General features: G+C 44.6%; 1 protein-coding gene across 1 annotated transcript; it reads right to left on the bottom strand.

The window, feature by feature from the left end:
- Positions 1-17107: 17107 nt before the first annotated feature.
- LOC115198115 (protein S100-P) lies at positions 17108-18871 on the bottom strand. The gene is made up of 2 exons (XM_029759809.1): positions 18581-18871; positions 17108-18363 (listed from the first exon to the last, which is right to left on the bottom strand). The coding sequence occupies exons 1-2, from the start codon at positions 18716-18718 to the stop codon at positions 18223-18225; spliced, it is 279 nt and encodes a 92-aa protein (XP_029615669.1). The 5' UTR covers positions 18719-18871; the 3' UTR covers positions 17108-18222.
- Between the last annotated feature and the right edge of the window lie 770 nt (positions 18872-19641).

Raw genomic sequence — 19641 nt, 5'->3', positions numbered from 1 at the left:
TGCAGGTGGCTTGTAACCATGCACATGTTTATGTGACACGTTTAAGTGACACTAATCCATCCACAGCATTTAAAATGACTGCCACTCTCAAATGACCAATGGGAGACCCGAGCTTCTCGTCATTATGACTACAGTCAACCAATCCCGACGTCCCCTTGAAAGGTCTCTGGAGAAAGATCCCTCCTCCCCACAAATCCATATGTTGTGCTGCTGTCCTAACTGCTGTGGGCGAAGTGGTTTTAATGGTTTGAAGTTTCTCTCTTTCATTTAGCGTGTTGTATTATCTCTTCCCTCTCTCTTTTAGCACCCCCAGCCTTTATAAACAATCAATGACATGTAGGTATTCATATTTAATTAACTATTATGTAAGAGTAAAATTAGACTAGGTGATAATTACCTCTTTAGTACCTCACCGAAATGGCATGATTTTGTTAAAAACAAGAGCATTTCAACATAACCAAATGATGGTATATGTATAGTCGGAAATGATTCAGTTGTTGCTGTTGCACATGGACTTGCTTAGCACGTCTCCTACCTAGCAGACAGGGTGTATTTTAAAACTGTACCTCGGGGCATTAAGGAAGAAATGCACACGCTAACTCACCCTTCCACATTCTTTTTTTATATTCAAGCTATGGCTTGCTGAGGTGTACCTGGTTCCTGATGCATAAACACATACTCTCAAATACACAGGAAGGCAGAAAACCCTGCGGTCTGCCATAAGACAGTCGACTCCTGATTTCAGTGCAATACAATTTACTATTATATAAATGTACAATTTAATGCCAATTGACAAGGCCCAATTCAAATACGTTCCCTAAATATGTACACGCATGCGCTGGTTTAATGTATACATTCACAACAATCTCAAGCCCCTCAGTAGTTGTGTTTCTTCTGGCCCCTTTGATATGAATGATGTTTCATTCTGCTCTGTTTGTCTTCAGAGGTCCTCACTGACACCCATAGAAAAGCAAGCAATCCCACTGTGTGTGCTGGAAAGGGTGCCACTGTGCTCCGTCCCGTTCCTCATCATGTGACCCTCTTATAAGAATGCTCCACAGGGATCCGTCCATCACCGCGAGTCCCCACAGATGCCAGATCTGTGTTAATCCATTCTAGGCCAATAGGGAGCTGTTGCCTATAGGCCATTGAGGTCATCAAGTGCATTGAGAACAACAACAATACCTCGGGACATTAAATAAACTTGAGTTCCAAATGTTTTGATTCATTCGTATGACTTAGAGAGCATTGAGATGTTGGTCATTGACATCCTGTACACAGGACTGGGCAAATATGGCTAGGATACAGTATCATATCACAATATTAACCTTTTTTTTTAATGGTATTTGACAGTATTTTATGTTTGTGAGTAATAAAAGGTTTAAATATGTTTTGTGACTAGTGCATGAAACTAGCATGGCAACAAATGAATTCTAAGTGCCTGTAATGGGTTTTCTCCCTTCTGATGGTTATACACTCAACCAAACTAGGTGACAGTGAAGTAGTCAATTTTATTGAACTTTTAATTTAGATCTGTATCAAAATATTGTTATATTGTAAAAATCCATACCGGTTCATGATATATCGCCCATCCTAGCTGTAATTACTAGAACAGATAGATAATTAATGCATCTCATCTAAGGTTTCAACTGAGATTGTCATAGCATGCCCTCTCCTCACACAGTGCCCACAGTACCCTTGCCTTGGTCAATGTGGCGCTTTCTCAACATAAATGCAATTTTAACCACACTCACCCTAACCCTTAACCGAACCCTAAACCTAAACTAAGCACAAATTATACACAACAGTTTTGTCCTTTCGAGGATTGCCATCTGATGCCATCTGTGTGAACATGCCCCTCCTCACCCTTGAGACTCTAGCATACCGTAGCCATATCCCAAATAACAAAATATCTCACTCAGACATTACACACAACCTCTTTGGCCTGTCACAGCTGTGAACTATCGCAGTCATTAGGAAGCCAAATGGTTTTGACAAGCTGCTCACAACTACACGTGAAAAGTTACCTACATGGCCTCATTTTTATTTAACCTTTATTTTAACTAGGCAAGTCAGTTAAGAACAAATTCTCATTTACAATGACAGCCTAGAAACAGTGGGTTGTTCAGGGGCAGAACGACAGATTTTTACCATGTCAGCTCGGGGATTCGATCCAGCAACCTTTATAGTTACTGGCCCACCACACTAACCACTAGGCTACCTGTCGCCCCTAACGATTATACCCCAGGGTTAGAATGGAGGGCTTTTCACATGTAGTTTCAACTTCAAAAGTATTTCTTTTTTTAACCCAAAGGTAATCAGACATAGAGATATGGACTTTCCCCTGTACAACGCTGTGACTAAATTGAAATAATGATGTCATGATGGCTGTGTTATCTTGGACATGTAAATGTCGTCTGTTTGTAAAGGTCTGATAAAGGAGGCCAAAGTCTCTACTATTGTCACATGTTGTTTCTCTTTGTTTCTCTCTCGATTACGTCACAACGCAGAACAGTGAGTTGGATTACATCATAACGCAGAACAGTGAGTTGGATTACATCACAACGCAGAAGAGTGAGTTGGATTACATCACAATGCAGAACAGTGAGTTGGATTACATCACAACGCAGAAGAGTGAGTTGGATTACATCACAATGCAGAACAGTGAGTTGGATTACGTCACAATGCAGAACAGTGAGTTGGATTACATCACAACGCAGAACAGTAAATTGGATTACATCACAACGCAGAACAGTGAGTTGGATTACATCACAATGCAGAACAGTGAGTTGGATTACATCACAATGCAGAACAGTGAGTTGGATTACGTCACAACGCAGAACAGTGAGTTGGATTACGTCACAATGCAGAACAGTGAGTTGGATTACATCACAACGCAGAACAGTGAGTTGGATTACATCACAATGCAGAACAGTGAGTTGGATTACGTCACAACGCAGAACAGTGAGTTGGATTACGTCACAATGCGGAAGAGTGAGTTGGATTACGTCACAATGCAGAACAGTGAGTTGGATTACGTCACAACGCAGAACAGTGAGTTGGATTACATCACAACGCAGAACAGTGAGTTGGATTACATCACAATGCAGAACAGTGAGTTGGATTACATCACAACGCAGAACAGTGAGTTGGATTACATCACAACGCAGAACAGTGAGTTGGATTACATCACAACGCAGAACAGTGAGTTGGATTACATCACAACGCAGAACAGTGAGTTGGATTACATCACAACGCAGAAGAGTGAGTTGGATTACATCACAACGCAGAACAGTGAGTTGGATTACATCACAACGCAGAAGAGTGAGTTGGATTACATCACAATGCAGAACAGTGAGTTGGATTACATCACAACGCAGAACAGTGAGTTGGATTACATCACAACGCAGAAGAGTGAGTTGGATTACGTCACAACGCAGAACAGTGAGTTGGATTACATCACAACGCAGAAGAGTGAGTTGGATTACGTCACAACGCAGAAGAGTGAGTTGGATTACATCACAACGCAGAAGAGTGAGTTGGATTACATCACAATGCAGAACAGTGAATTGGATTACATCACAACGCAGAAGAGTGAGTTGGATTACATCACAATGCGGAACAGTGAGTTGGATTACGTCACAACGCAGAACAGTGAGTTGGATTACATCACAACGCAGAACAGTGAGTTGGATTACGTCACAATGCAGAACAGTGAGTTGGATTACGTCACAATGCGGAACAGTGAGTTGGATTACATCACAACGCAGAACAGTCTGTTGGATTACGTCACAATGCAGAACAGTGAGTTGGATTACGTCACAATGCGGAACAGTGAGTTGGATTACATCACAACGCAGAAGAGTGAGTTGGATTACGTCACAGCGCAGAACAGTGAGTTGGATTACATCACAATGCAGAACAGTGAGTTGGATTACATCACAACGCAGAACAGTGAGTTGGATTACATCACAACGCAGAAGAGTGAGTTGGATTACATCACAACGCAGAACAGTGAGTTGGATTACATCACAACGCAGAAGAGTGAGTTGGATTACATCACAATGCAGAACAGTGAGTTGGATTACATCACAACGCAGAACAGTGAGTTGGATTACATCACAACGCAGAAGAGTGAGTTGGATTACGTCACAATGCGGAACAGTGAGTTGGATTACATCGCAATGCAGAACAGTGAGTTGGATTACATCACAACGCAGAACAGTGAGTTGGATTACATCACAACGCAGAAGAGTGAGTTGGATTACGTCACAACGCAGAACAGTGAGTTGGATTACGTCACAATGCAGAACAGTGAGTTGGATTACATCACAACGCAGAAGAGTGAGTTGGATTAAATCACAACGCAGAACAGTGAGTTGGATTACGTCACAATGCAGAACAGTGAGTTGGATTACATCACAACGCAGAAGAGTGAGTTGGATTACATCACAACGCAGAACAGTGAGTTGGATTACGTCACAATGCAGAAGAGTGAGTTGGATTACATCACAACGCAGAAGAGTGAGTTGGATTACATCACAATGCGGAACAGTGAGTTGGATTACGTCACAACGCAGAACAGTGAGTTGGATTGCTTCACAATGCAGAAGAGTGAGTTGGATTACGTCACAACGCAGAAGAGTGAGTTGGATTACATCACAGCGCAGAACAGTGAGTTGGATTACATCACAACGCAGAACAGTGAGTTGGATTACGTCACAATGCAGAAGAGTGAGTTGGATTACGTCACAATGCAGAACAGTGAGTTGGATTACGTCACAGCGCAGAACAGTGAGTTGGATTACGTCACAATGCAGAACATTGAGTTGGATTACATCACAACGCAGAACAGTGAGTTGGATTACGTCACAATGCAGGACAGTGAGTTGGTTTACATCACAACGCAGAACAGTCTGTTGGATTACGTCACAATGCAGAACAGTGAGTTGGATTACGTCACAATGCGGAACAGTGAGTTGGATTACATCACAACGCAGAAGAGTGAGTTGGATTACGTCACAGCGCAGAACAGTAAAATCATGGAAGTGAGTTGGATTAAATCACTCTGCTCATAGCCCCTTCACTGTATCGCCAGACTGACTGTGGTCAACAAGACTGAGGATTGAATAGCTACCCTACTGGTCTGTGTGACGACTACTGTGTTGTTTGGTGTCTGCTAGAAGGTCAACGTAATAGATTGTTCCCACCCACTCAGGAACTGACCTGTTGGTGTTGAACTGTGCTCTTCTTCTGTTTGTTTCAGAAAGACACAGAATGTTTCCATCTTCTTTGTGTCCCCACACCTCATGCATGCAAACCAAGGTTGTTGGCGAGCATGGTTCAGGCAGTATGTTTACGTTGTATAGGTCAAAGTTCAAAATAGATAATGGTGAGCGGCTGGAGGTTGGGACTAACTGGGACCAAGTTATCTTTACTCGCTCTACATTATTGGTTGAGGACTTGGGTCTGATGACAGTCTAAGGCAGACTAGGATCCTGTTTGACAGGAATGTTCAGTACAGGGTGAGACAGTATAAAATTGAATGTATGTCATGGGTGGGGTGGGTGTTGCTCTGGCCTGTTATGGTGTCTGTAGCTCTCTCCCACCTCACCTTTGACTACACAATTTACCGTCAGACTCAATTCAATGAAATCCGCGTTGCAGTTAGGGCTGTTACGGTGACTGTAGTAACGCCACACCGGCGGTCACGAGTCATGACGGCAGTTAAATTCCACATGACCGTTTAGTCACGTTAACTAGGCTTCTCCAAGTTCAGATGCTGCTGATGGTAATTCGTTGCCTTCCAAACTTGCTAACTGCCTGGTACTCAGCACTCTATTGTCCCTCTAATCACTCCGATATCAATGCAAATGTGTTCGAAAATCTAATCAAACACTTCCCGAGGGTCCATGAGCTCATGTTGCGCAACATTTCTATAGGCTATGCAATTGCGGGAGAAAACGGAGTGATGGCCTCTATCAAAAAGAGGATGATCACATCAGCTTTCTATAGGCTAGGCCTACAATATTTATTTCTCAACTTTCCTAATATTAAGTACATTGCTTATATTTACAACAGGAGTATAGCCTACCTGACTGGCATGAAAATGAACCACGGGGAAAAGCGTCCTCCATTCGCTATTTAAGTGCATAGATGACATGTATTTTTCCCCGCTGTCCCTGTTTGGTATTAAGTTCTGTAATTTTTTTTTTTTAAATTATAGATTACTTCTCTTAGGAAAAAGGGTTCCAAAATCGTTATTCATCTGTCCCCATAGGAGAACCTTTTGGTTCCATCAGTAGGGATGACCAGGGATGTTCTCTTGATAAGTGTGGGAATTAGACAATTTTCATTTTCTGCTAAGCATTCAAAATGTAACGAGTACTTTTTGTGTCAGGGAAATGTATAGACTAAAAAGTACATCATTTTCTTTAGGAATGTAGTGAAGTAAAAGTAAAAGTTGTAAAAAAAATATAAATAGTAAAGTAAATTACATATACCCTAAAAACTACTTAAGTAGTACTTTCAAGTATTTTTACTTGAAAGTAGTACTTTCAAGTAACTTAAGTAGTACTTAGCTTAAGTAGTACTTAAGTAGTACTTAACTTAAGTAGTACTTACTACTTAAGTAGTACTTTCAAGTATTTTTACTAGAACTCTTTCTAGGGAAAGAGTTCTACATGGAACCCATTAGGGTTCTACCTGGAATCTAAAAGGGTTCTTCAAAGGGGTCTCCTATATGGACAGCCGAATAACCGTTTTAAGTTCCAGATACCACCTTTTTTTTCTAAGAGTGTAGTGCCAGTAATACTAAAACTCTCCTTACAGATAGATTTATGCTCCCCCTTTCACTTGTGTATACGGGCAGAAGTTTGTTAACACAGTCCACTAATGCTGGCTAGCCTATCTGTCTACTAATGCTGGCTAGCCTATCTGTCTACTAATACTAGCTAGCCTATCTGTCTACTAATACTAGCTAGCCTATCTGTCTACTAATGCTGGCTAGCCTATCTGTCTACTAATGCTGGCTAGCCTATCTGTCTACTAATACTAGCTAGCCTATCTGTCTACTAATACTAGCTAGCCTATCTGTCTACTATTACTGGCTAGCCTATCTGTCTTCTAATACTGGCTAGCCTATCTGTCTACTAATACTGGCTAGCCTATCTGTCTACTAATACTGGCTAGCCTATCTGTCTACTAATACTGGCTAGCCTATCTGTCTTCTAATACTGGCTAGCCTATCTGTCTACTAATACTGGCTAGCCTATCTGTCTACTAGTGCTGGCTAGCCTATCTGTCTATTAATACTGGCTAGCCTATCTGTCTTCTAATATTGGCTAGCCTATCTGTCTACTAGTGCTGGCTAGCCTATTTGGTTAGTAAATGATTGATGCCCTTGCACTCCACTTTGTATTGCCCTCCCTTTATGGCCTGCATGTCAGACTAATGCGGAGCCCCATCGGGTCTTCACGACTGGACCACCGACGTTATCTGCCCGGGGGAGTTATCCAACTGGCCCCTCCGTCGCGACGTAACCTGATCGCCCATCTACGGCCGGCTAATCGTTAGCTGTCTTTTCAGCTGCGATCTGAATAGGTCTATCGGACACTTTTCTTGGGCCACTATAACTAACTATTTTGCCAACTTGGACAGGTCCCCCCTTCCACACGGAACCCCACTAACCCACAGATGGAAACGCACGAGGTGGCTAAAAACAGACCTCCCTCCCATCTTCCACCAGCTTGCTACCTATGGCCCGGCTAGCTGTCTGAATCTCACTGGACCCTCTGATCACTCGGCTAAGCATGCCTCTCCTTAATGTCAATATGCATTGTCCATTGCTGTTCTGGTTAGTGTTTATTGGCTTATTTCACTGTAGAGCCTCTAGCCCTGCTCATTATACCTTATCCAACCTCTCAGTTCCTCCACCCACACATGCGATGACATCACCTGGTTTCAATGATGTTTCTAGAGACAATATCTCTCTCATAATCACTAAATGCCTAGGTTTACCTCCTCTGTACTCACATCCCACCATACCTTTGTCTGTACATTATACCTTGAAGCTATTTTATCGCCCCCAGAAACCTGCTCCTTTTTCTCTCTATTCTGGACGTCACAGACGACCAATTCTTATAGCTTTTAGCCGTACCCTCATACTTATTCTTCTCTGCTCCTCTGGGGATGTAGAGGTGAATCCAGGCCCTGCAGTGCCTGGCTCCACTCCTACTCCCCAGGCGCTCTCTTTTGATGACTTCTGTAACCGTAATAACCTTGGTTTCATGCATGTTAACATTAGAAGCCTCCTCCCTAAGTTTGTTTTATTCACTGCTTTAGCACACTCTGCCAACCCGGATGTCCTAGCTGTGTCTGAATCTTGGCTTAGGAAGTCCACCAAAAACTGTGAAATCTTCATCCCTAACTACAACGTTTTCAGACAAGATAGAACGACCAAAGGGGTCGGTGTTGCAATCTACTGCAGAGATAGCCTGCAGAGTTCTGTCCTGCTATCCAGGTCTGTACCCAAACAATTTGAACTTCTACTTTTAAAAATCCACCTCTCCAAAAACAAGTCTCTCACCGTTGCCGCCTGCTATAGACCCCCCTCGGCCCCTAGTTGTGCTCTGGACACCATATGTGAACTGATTGCCCCCCATCTATCTTCAGAGCTCGTGCTACTAGGCGACCTAAACTGGGACATGCTTAACACCCCAGCCATTCTACAATCCAAGTTTGATGCCCTCAATCTCACACAAATTATTAATGAACCCACCAGGTACAACCCCAAAGCCGCAAACACTGGCACCCTCATAGATATCATCCTAACCAACGTGCCCTCTAATTACACCTCTGCTGTTTTCAACCAGGATCTCAGCGATCACTGCCTCATTGCCTGCACCCGTAATGGGTCAGCGGTCAAACGACCTCCACTCATCACTGTCAAACGCTCCCTGAAACATTTCAACGAGCAAGCCTTTCTAATCGACCTGGCCCTGGTATCCTGGAAGGATATTGACCTCATCCCGTCAGTAGAGGATGCCTGGTTATTTTTTTTAAATGCCTTCCTCTCCATCTTAAATAAGCATGCCCCTTTCAAGAAATTTAGAACCAGGAACAGATATAGCCCTTGGTTCTCCCCAGACCTGACTGCCCTTAACCAACACAAAAATATCCTGTGGCGTTCTGCATTAGCATCGAACTGCCCCCGCGATATGCAACTTTTTAGGGAAGTTAGAAACCAATACACACAGGCAGTTAGAAACGCCAAGGCTAGCTTTTTCAAACAGAAATTTGCTTCGTGCAACTCCAACTCTAAAAAGTTCTGGGACATTGTAAAGTCCATGGAGAATAAGAACACCTCCTCCCAACTGCCCACTGCACTGAGGATAGGAAACTCTGTCACCACCGATAAGCCCACTATAATTGAGAATTTCAATAAGCATTTTTCTACGGCTGGCCATGCTTTCCACCTAACTACCCCTACTGCATTCAACAGCACTGCACCCCCCACAGCTACTCGCCCAAGCCTCCCCCATTTCTCCTTCTCCCAAATCCATTCAGCTGATGTTCTGAAAGAGCTGCAAAATCTGGACCCCTACAAATCAGCTGGGCTTGACAATCTGGACCCTTTCTTTCTACAATTATCTGCCGAAATTATTGCAACCCCTATTACTAGCCTGTTCAACCTCTCTTTCGTGTCGTCTGAGATTCCCATAGATTGGAAAGCAGCTGCTGTCATCCCCCTCTTCAAAGGAGGTGACACTCTTGACCCAAATTGCTACAGACCTATATCCATCCTACCCTGCCTTTCTAAGGTCTTCGAAAGCCAAGTCAACAAACAGATTACCGACTATTTCGAATCCCACCGCACCCTCTCCGCTATGCAATCTGGTTTCAGAGCTGGTCATGGGTGCACCTCAGCCACGCTCAAGGTTCTAAACGACATCGTAACCGCCATCGATAAGAAACAATACTGTGCTGCCGTATTCATTGACCTGGCCAAAGCTTTTGACTCTGTTCATCACCACATCCTCATCGGCAGACTTAGTAGCCTTGGTTTCTCAAACGATTGCGTCGCCTGGTTCACCAACTACTTCTCTGACAGAGTTCAGTGTGTCAAATCGGAGGGCCTACTGTCTGGACCTCTGGCAGTCTCTATGGGGGTACCACAGGGTTCAATTCTTGGGCCAACTCTTTTCTCTGTATACATAAATGATGTCGCTCTTGCTGCTGGTGAATCTCTGATCCACCTCTACGCAGACGACACCATTCTGTATACTTCTGGCCCTTCTTTGGACACTGTGTTAACAACCCTCCAGACGAGCTTCAATGCCATTCAACTCTCCTTCCGTGGTCTCCAACTGCTCCTAAACACAAGTAAAACTAAATGCATGCTCTTCAACCGATCGCTGCCTGCACCTGCCCGCCCATCCAGCATAACTTCTCTGGACGGTTCTAACTTAGAATTTGTGGACAACTACAAATACCTAGGTGTCTGGTTAGACTGTAAACTCTCCTTCCAGACTCACATCAATCATCTCCAATCCAAAGTGAAATCTAGAATTGGCTTCCTATTTCGCAACAAGCATCCTTCACTCATGCTGCCAAACATACCCTCGTAAAACTGACCATCCTACCAATCCTCGACTTTGGCGATGTCATTTACAAAATAGCCTCCAATACCCTATTCAACAAGCTGGATGCAGTCTATCACAGTGCCATCCGTTTTGTCACCAAAGCCCCATATACAACCCACCACTGCGACCTGTACGCTCTCGTTGGCTGGCCTTCACTTCATAATCGTCGCCAAACACATTGGCTCCAGGTCATCTACAAGACCCTGCTAGGTAAAGTCCCCCCTTATCTCCGCTCACTGGTCACCATAGCAGCACCCACCTGTAGCACGCGCTCCAGCAGGTATATCTCTCTGGTCACCCCTAAAGCCAACTCCTCCTTTGGTCGTCTCTCCTTCCAGTTCTCTGCTGCCAATGACTGGAACGAACTACAAAAATCTCTGAAACTGGAAACACTTATCTCCCTCACTAGCTTTAAGCACCAGCTGTCAGAGCAGCTCACAGATCACTGTACCTGTACATAGCCCATCTATAATTTAGCCCAAACTACTACCTCTTCCCTTACTGTATTTATTTATTTTTATTTATTTTGCTCCTTTGCACCATATTATTTATATTTGAACTTTGAACTTTCTTCAAACTACAAATCTACCATTCCAGTGTTTTTCTTGCTATACTTTATTTACTTTGCCACCATGGCATTTTTTTGCCTTTACCTCCCTTATCTCACATCATTTGCTCACATTGTATATAGTCTTATTTTTATTTTTTCTACTGCATCATTGATTGTATGTTGTTTTACTCCATGTGTAACTCTGTGTTGTTGTATGTTGTCGAACTGCTTTGCTTTATCTTGGCCAGGTCGCAATTGTAAATGAGAACTTGTTCTCAACTTGCCTACCTGGTTAAATAAAGGTGAAATAAATAAAAATAAAATAATGCAGCCAAAGAAATAACACTGGTTAAGCTTTTAATAAGATATGAAAATGATATAATGACTCACCAGCCCTATTGTTTTAACAGTCATATGTGTTCTGCTATAAATGAATTGTTGCTCTCACTGCTTTTTATTAGCGATGATGACTAAGTGACATCTGACTTAATGACACATATCAGCAGGCTTTATATCCACTCAAACTGGTTCATGATAAACCACGAGATACCGTACATGGCATGAGGCTATGACATGCAGCTAACTCCCATTGGAATGTTTAAACCGTCGTTGGCCTGGGTAGGACGGAAGGGTTTCACTATGCAGACGCATTGGGACGTCTCGTGACAGTCACCCTGAAGTAAAGCGTACTTTGAGGCAGACACAAGGGAACGCAGACAGAGGAGGGCTGTGTGTGTGTGTGTGTGTGTGTGTGTGTGTGTGTGTGTGTGTGTGTGTGTGTGTGTGTGTGTGTGTGTGTGTCTGTGTGTGTGTGTGTGTCTGTGTGTGTGTGTGCGTCTGTGTGTGTGTGTGCGTGTGTACGTGTGTGTGTGCGCGTGTGTGTGTGGTATGTGTGTGTGCGCGTGTGTGTGTGTGTGTGGTATGTGTGTGTGTACGTGTGTGCACACTGGCAGAGTGGAGCGAAAAGTGTGCCTCTGGTCTCCTCCCTCTCTCTCCTCTGCTCTGGTCTGGTCTCCTCCCTCTCTCTCCTCTAGTCTGGTCTCCTCTCTCTCTCCTCTGGTCTGGTCTCCTCTCTCTCTCTCTCTCTCTCTCTCTCTCGCTCTCTCTCTCTCTTCTGGTCTGGTCTCCTCTCTCTCTCCTCTGGTCTGGTCTCCTCCCTCTCTCTCCTCTAGTCTGGTCTCCTCTCTCTCTCCTCTGGTCTGGTCTCCTCCCTCTCTCTCCTCTGGTCTGGACTCCTCTCTCTCTCCTCTGGTCTGGTCTCCTCCCTCTCTCCTCTGGTCTGGTCTCCTCTCTCTCTCTCTCTCTCTCTCTCTCTCTCTCTTCTGGTCTGGTCTGGTCTCCTCTCCCTCTCCTCTGGTCTGGTCTCCTCTCTCTCTCTCCTCTGCTCTGGTCTCCTCTCTCTCTCCTCTGGTCTGGTCTCCTCTCTCTCTCCTCTGGTCTGGTCTCCTCCCTCTCTCCTCTGCTCTGGTTTCCTCTCTCTCTCCTCTGGTCTGGTCTGGTCTCCTCCCTCTCTCCTCTGGTCTGGTCTCCTCCCTCTCTCCTCTGCTCTGGTCTCCTCCCTCTCTCCTCTGCTCTGGTCTCCTCTCTCTCTCTCCTCTGGTCTGGTCTCCTCCCTCTCTCTCCTCTAGTCTGGTCTCCTCTCTCTCTCCTCTGGTCTGGTCTCCTCCCTCTCTCTCCTCTGGTCTGGTCTCCTCTCTCTCTCCTCTGGTCTGTTCTCCTCCCTCTCTCCTCTGGTCTGGTCTCCTCTCTCTCTCTCTCTCTCTCTCTCTCTCTCTCTCTCTCTCTCTCTCTGGTCTGGTCTGGTCTCCTCTCTCTCTCCTCTGGTCTGGTCTCCTCTCTCTCTCTCCTCTGCTCTGGTCTCCTCTCTCTCTCCTCTGGTCTGGTCTCCTCTCTCTCTCCTCTGGTCTGGTCTCCTCCCTCTCTCCTCTGCTCTGGTTTCCTCTCTCTCTCCTCTGGTCTGGTCTGGTCTCCTCCCTCTCTCCTCTGGTCTGGTCTCCTCCCTCTCTCCTCTGCTCTGGTCTCCTCCCTCTCTCCTCTGCTCTGGTCTCCTCTCTCTCTCTCCTCTGGTCTGGTCTCCTCCCTCTCTCTCCTCTAGTCTGGTCTCCTCTCTCTCTCCTCTGGTCTGGTCTCCTCCCTCTCTCTCCTCTGGTCTGGTCTCCTCTCTCTCTCCTCTGGTCTGTTCTCCTCCCTCTCTCCTCTGGTCTGGTCTCCTCTCTCTCTCTCTCTCTCCTCTCTCTCTCTCTCTCTCTCTCTCTCTCTCTTCTGGTCTGGTCTGGTCTCCTCTCTCTCTCCTCTGGTCTGGTCTCCTCTCTCTCTCTCCTCTGCTCTGGTCTCCTCTCTCTCTCCTCTGGTCTGGTCTCCTCTCTCTCTCCTCTGGTCTGGTCTCCTCCCTCTCTCCTCTGCTCTGGTCTCCTCTCTCTCTCTCCTCTGGTCTGGTCTCCTCTCTCTCTCTCTCTCTTCTGGTCTGGTCTCCTCCCTCTCTCCTCTGGTCTGGTCTCCTCTCTCTCTCTCTCTTCTGGTCTGGTCTGGTCTCCTCTCTCTCTCCTCTGGTCTGGTCTCCTCCCTCTCTCTCCTCTGGTCTGGTCTCCTCTCTCTCTCTCCTCTGGTCTGGTCTCCTCTCTCTCTCTCCTCTGGTCTGGTCTCCTCTCTCTCTCTCTCTCTTCTGGTCTGGTCTCCTCCCTCTCTCCTCTGGTCTGGTCTCCTCTCTCTCTCTCTCTTCTGGTCTGGTCTGGTCTCCTCTCTCTCTCCTCTGGTCTGGTCTCCTCCCTCTCTCCTCTGGTCTGGTCTCCTCCCTCTCTCTCCTCTGGTCTGGTCTCCTCTCTCTCTCTCCTCTGGTCTGGTCTCCTCTCTCTCTCTCCTCTCCTCTGGTCTGGTCTCCTCTCCTCTACTACCTCCTCTGGTCTGGTCTTCTCCCTCTCTCCTCTGGTCTGGTCTCCTCTCTCTCTCTCTCTCCTCTGGTCTGGTCTCCTCTCTCTCTCTCCTCTGGTCTGGTCTCCTCTCTCTCTCTCCTCTGGTCTCCTCCCTCTCTCTCCTCTGGTCTGGTCTCCTCTCTCTCTCTCCTCTGGTCTGGTCTCCTCTCTCTCTCTCCTCTGGTCTGGTCTCCTCTCTCTCTCTCCTCTGGTCTGGTCTTCTCCCTCTCTCCTCTGGTCTGGTCTCCTCTCTCTCTCTCTCTCCTCTGGTCTGGTCTCCTCTCTCTCTCTCTCCTCTGGTCTGGTCTCCTCTCTCTCTCCTCTGGTCTGGTCTCCTCTCTCTCTCTCCTCTGGTCTGGTCTCCTCTCTCTCCTCTGGTCTGGTCTCCTCCCTCTCTCCTCTGGTCTGGTCTCCTCCCTCTCTCCTCTGGTCTGGTCTCCTCTCTCTCTCTCTCCTCTGGTCTGGTCTCCTCTCTCTCTCCTCTGGTCTGGTCTCCTCTCTCTCTCTCTCTCTCTCCTCTGGTCTGGTCTCCTCTCTCTCTCCTCTGGTCTGGTCTCTCCCTCTCTCCTCTGGTCTGGTCTGGTCTCCTCTCTCTCTCCTCTGGTCTGGTCTCCTCTCTCTCTCTCCTCTGGTCTGGTCTCCTCCCTCTCTCCTCTGGTCTGGTCTCCTCCCTCTCTCCTCTGGCCTGGTCTCCTCTCTCTCTCTCTCTCCTCTGGTCTGGTCTCCTCTCTCTCTCTCCTCTCGTCTGGTCTCCTCCCTCTCTCCTCTGGTCTGGTCTCTCCCTCCCTCTAGCCCCCCTCCCCTCTACTCTCCCTGCCTCTACCCCTGCTCCCTCCCCCATCACCTGTATCTCCTGACTCCCAAACCTTCTCCCCTCTGGTCCCTAATCCAGAGATAAGCTCCTAATGCCGCTGAAGAGAGAGAGAGAGAGAGAGAGAGAGAGAGAGGAGAGAGAGAGAGAGAGAGAGAGAGAGAGAGGAGAGAGAGAGAGAGGGGAGAGGGAGAGGGAGAGGGAGAGAGAGAGAGTGACTACAACCACCTAAAAGGAAGCGATTCCCAAACCATAAAGCCATTACCTACAGAGAGATGAACCTGGAGAAGAGTCCCCTAAGCAAGCTGGTCCCGGGGCTCTGTTCACAAACAGACCCCACAGAGCCCCAGGACAGCAACACAATTAGACCCAACCAAATCATGAGAAAACCAAAGATAATTACTTGACACATTGGAAAGAATCAACAAAAAAACAGAGCAAACTAGAATACTATTTGGCCCTAAACAGAGAGAACACAGTGGCAGAATTCCCGACCACTGTGACTGACCCAAACTTAAGGAAAGCTTTGACTATGTAGAGACTCAGTGAGCATAGCCTTGCTATTGAGAAAGGCCGCCATAGACAGACTTGGCTCTCAAAAGAAGACAGGCTATGTGCACACTACCCACAAAATGAGGTGGAAACTGAGCTGCACTTCCTAACCTACTGCCAAATGTATGACCATATTAGAGACGCATATTTCCCTCAGATTACACAGATCCACAAAGAATTCGAAAAACAAACCCAATTTTGATAAGCTCCCATATCTACTAGGTGAAATACCACAGTGTGACATCACAGCAGCAAGATTTGTGACCTGTTGCAACAAGAAAAGGGCAACCAGTGAAGAACAAACACCATTGTAAATATAACCATATTTATTTTCCTTTTTGTACTTTAACTATTTGCACATTATTACAACACTGTATATAGACATACTATGACATTTTAAAGGTCTTTATTCTTTTGAAACTTCTGTGAGTGTAATGTTAACTGTTCATTTTTGTATTGTTAATTTCATTTTTCTTTATTATCTATTTCACTTGCTTTGTGTGTCTGTGTGTTTGTGTGTGTGTGTGAGAGAGAGATTTAGAGAAAGAGGTGGAGCAAGAAGAGAGAGCGAAAGAGAGAGAGAAAGAGAGAGGATATGTGAGAGTGAGGTTGCGCTTAACAACTTTGCAATCCGATTACAGTCTCAGCACGTTTCAAAACAATCCTTCAAGGTCCCGGTAAGTCCCGGAGAAGTTAGAGGAATTTAAGGAATTTGCTTATCCCTCCCTCTCAAACAAGAATCTAGTACAGTGTTATTTGCAAAAGGGAATTTGATTCTCAATTCCAATTACTTTGCATTACACTAGCATGATTTAGAACACATGGTATGTGCCGATTATATTTTATTTAAAAAATGTTTACATTGTGCATGCACAGCATGAGGGCAGTGTACCACAAGAGGGCAGCACCTGCATGGTCTTTTTGCATTCATTGTACAACTATAGAAGTGTGTCACCTGTATGCCAATGATGATCAATAGGCAAGATAATCAATACGGAAATTGATTAATGTTCACCAACAATACTAAACGTTCTCCACAAGTACATAATGAGTTAGGGGGCGATTTGTGGATTGGGCCTTATAGCCATTGTCTACAGTGGTGGAAAAAGTACTCAATTGTCATACTTGAGTAAAAGTAAAGATACCTTAACAGAAAATGACTCAAGTAAAAGTGAAAGTCACCCAGTAAAATACTACTTGAGTAAAAGTCAAAAAGTATTTGGTTTTAAATATACTTCATTATCAAAAGTAAATGGAATTGCTAAAATGTACTTAAGTAAAAGTATAAATAATTTCAACTTCCGTATACTAAGCAAACCAGATGACACATTTTTCTTGTTTTTTTTTATTGATGGATAGCCAGGGGCACACTCCAGCACTCAGACAGAATTTCCAACGAAGCATTTGTGTTTAGTGAGTCCGCCAGATCAGAGGCAGTTGGGATGACCACATGTTCTCTGGATAAGTGTGTGAATTGGACCATTTTCCTGTCAAAATGTAACGAGTACTTTTGGGTGTCAGGGAAAATGTATGGAGTAAAAAGTACATTATTTTCTTTAGGAATGTAGAGTGAAGTAAAAGTAAAAGTTGTCAAAAACATAAATAGTAAAGTACAGTACAGATACCCCCAATGACTTATGTAGTACTTTAAAGTATTTTTACTTAAGTATTTTACATCACTGATTGTCTATGATAAGGAGTATGTAGACAGGACATGCCAGTCTTGAATAGATCCTCAATGTCTATATTTATAGTTACAGCTTCAACAAAATAGTGTACAACAATGTAAAGTACAATTTTTTTTACATCACGTATATGCATGCAGCTTTTCATGTTCACATTTATAAAGGAAATATGCAAGGAAATAGCTCTGAGGTGTAATATTGGTTCACATGCTGTGTAGGAGATATGATACCATTGTGGTTTGATTAAAGTTCACTTCCTAAGTGGTTTGTTTCAAGGTGTAACATGCATGTTAACAACAACACGCTAAAAATAGGCGTTGGATCTGAACGGATAGTTTTCAGCTGAACACTATGTTTTTCTATTCTCTTTAGTGTGGTTGAAAAGTTCAATTCGGTGTAAAGCCTCTGGCTGCATGTTCAATTCATGTGAAAGATTGTCGTTCTGCAGAAGTATTGTCTCTATAATGTCTCTCATCTCATGGGGTGAGCAGAGTGCCGCTAATTTAATTCAGTTTTAAACATACCTGTTGCACCAGAGGCCAAAATAATCTTAGCTTCTTGCCATTCACCGGTCACCTGTGGCCACAAGATGGCCATGAATAGCCTGTATGCCAAAACTCCTGCCTTTATTTGTAGTTTTCCCTACTTAACAGCCAACCGTGTATAAAATGTCTGAGGTGACTCAGATATTTAAAGAAAAAACATTTTAAAGTAATATAAACACCTCTAAATTCTCGTATATGATGACTTGTTCTTTAAGTGGTGCACAAAATAAAGAAAAAAAGACTGAAAAGACAAAATAAATGTATTTTGTAAAAGTGATTAAATATAGGCCTACTCGATAGTCACAGTTCTAAATGCTCCCAGCTAACTGGCACAGGGATTACTTACATTTTCAGCCACAATTGGAAGACAAGACAACCACACAAATGGATAAAGATGCATTTAGTAAGAAAATGATTATTAACTGATTATAAACGGAAACAGGGAGATTGGGGGAACTCTGGTCCTGCAGGGAGGCACCTGCTACTTGCAGCTGGGCGTGACTTGACCACAATTCTGCATGAGGAGCTCATTTCTTGGGGCTGCGGTCGTGGCAGGCGCAGGTGAGAGCAGCGACCAGGACTACGAACTCATTGAAGTCCACCTCAGAGTCTCCATTATGGTCCAAAGCCTTCATCAGCTTGTCACAGTCCTCAGGGTTCTTAGAGGCCTGCAGAGAGACAGAGGAGAATGAGGAGGTCCCACAACCAGGATTCATCTCAACGACTGTTATTCACACAAATAGCGTGATATTTAAACTAGAATTGACTTCATGATAAATCAGTAAATCTTAAAACAGTTTGCCCTTTGGATGGGAAAATAAAGAGTTGTTGAATCTAATACATTTGCTGCAGTGTAGCGTTGGCCTACAGTGCAGTGTACAGTACCTTCAGGAGAGAAGGCAGCTCCTTTTCTATCATGGTCTTGAGCTCAGCCTTGCTCAGCGTGCCTTTGTTGCCCTCGGCTCCAGAGTACTTGTCAAAGGTCTTCAGGAGGATGGCCATCGCTGTCTCGAGTTGGGACATGACTGCTACTGGTGATGATAAAGTTAAGGCAAAAACTCCAAGGCGACGTTTCGGCGACCGGACAGGAGGAGAGGTGAAGGTACAGACCGAGTGGAATTGAAGTCTGCTTTATATTCTGCTCATGTATTAATGTTGACTGATGTTTGAATCAAGGAACTAACTAAAGCCACTGTTGGCTCAGTGCTTGGGAGGTGGCAGTGACCGATAGTGTTTGATTTGGGGGAGTTTACAGTTGTGTCAATATTATCTTAACATCAAAACGCCTATTGCAAACATTACCTCAATGTCTGGTTCCATAGAATTCTGTCGTGCCACTTTGTCAAATTGGATTTGATTCAAGAATAGTTAAAGTGTTCTTAGGAAGGTGTTTGGATCCTTGTGCATTGTGGCTGTTTTCCTTCAGAGCTGCTGTTAGCTTACTTTGAGTGGCTTTTTGAACACAGGCCTAATGAGTTTTGGTTGGCTACATTAAATGGTTACACTATGATTAGAGTGTTCCTGTAGGAGCGTGAACATTCTGTAACTAGAGGTGAGAAAAGATCACATCATGTTCTTTGATCAATACCACATGACCTGACCAGGCAAAATTCTGGGCTATAGTTGCAGTGTATGAGAGAATATAGATTATATACCGAACATTAAATGCAACATGTAAAGTGTTGGTCCCATGTTTCATGAGCTGAAATAAAAGATCCCAGAAATACATACGCACAAAAAGCTTATTTCCCTCAGATTTTGTGTACAAATTTGTTTACATCCTTGTTAGTGAGCATTTCTCATTTGCCAAGATAATACATCCACCTGACAGGTGTAGCATATCAACAAGCTGATTAAACAGCATGATCATTACACAGGTGCACCTTGTGCTGGGGACAATAAAAGGCCACTCTAACATGTTCCATTTTGTCACACAACACAATGCA

Source organism: Salmo trutta, chromosome 8 (assembly GCF_901001165.1).
Source record: "Salmo trutta chromosome 8, fSalTru1.1, whole genome shotgun sequence".
Taxonomy (NCBI): domain Eukaryota; kingdom Metazoa; phylum Chordata; class Actinopteri; order Salmoniformes; family Salmonidae; genus Salmo; species Salmo trutta.
Note: the sequence above shows the minus strand (reverse complement) of the source record. Positions and strands in the feature narration are given on the sequence as shown.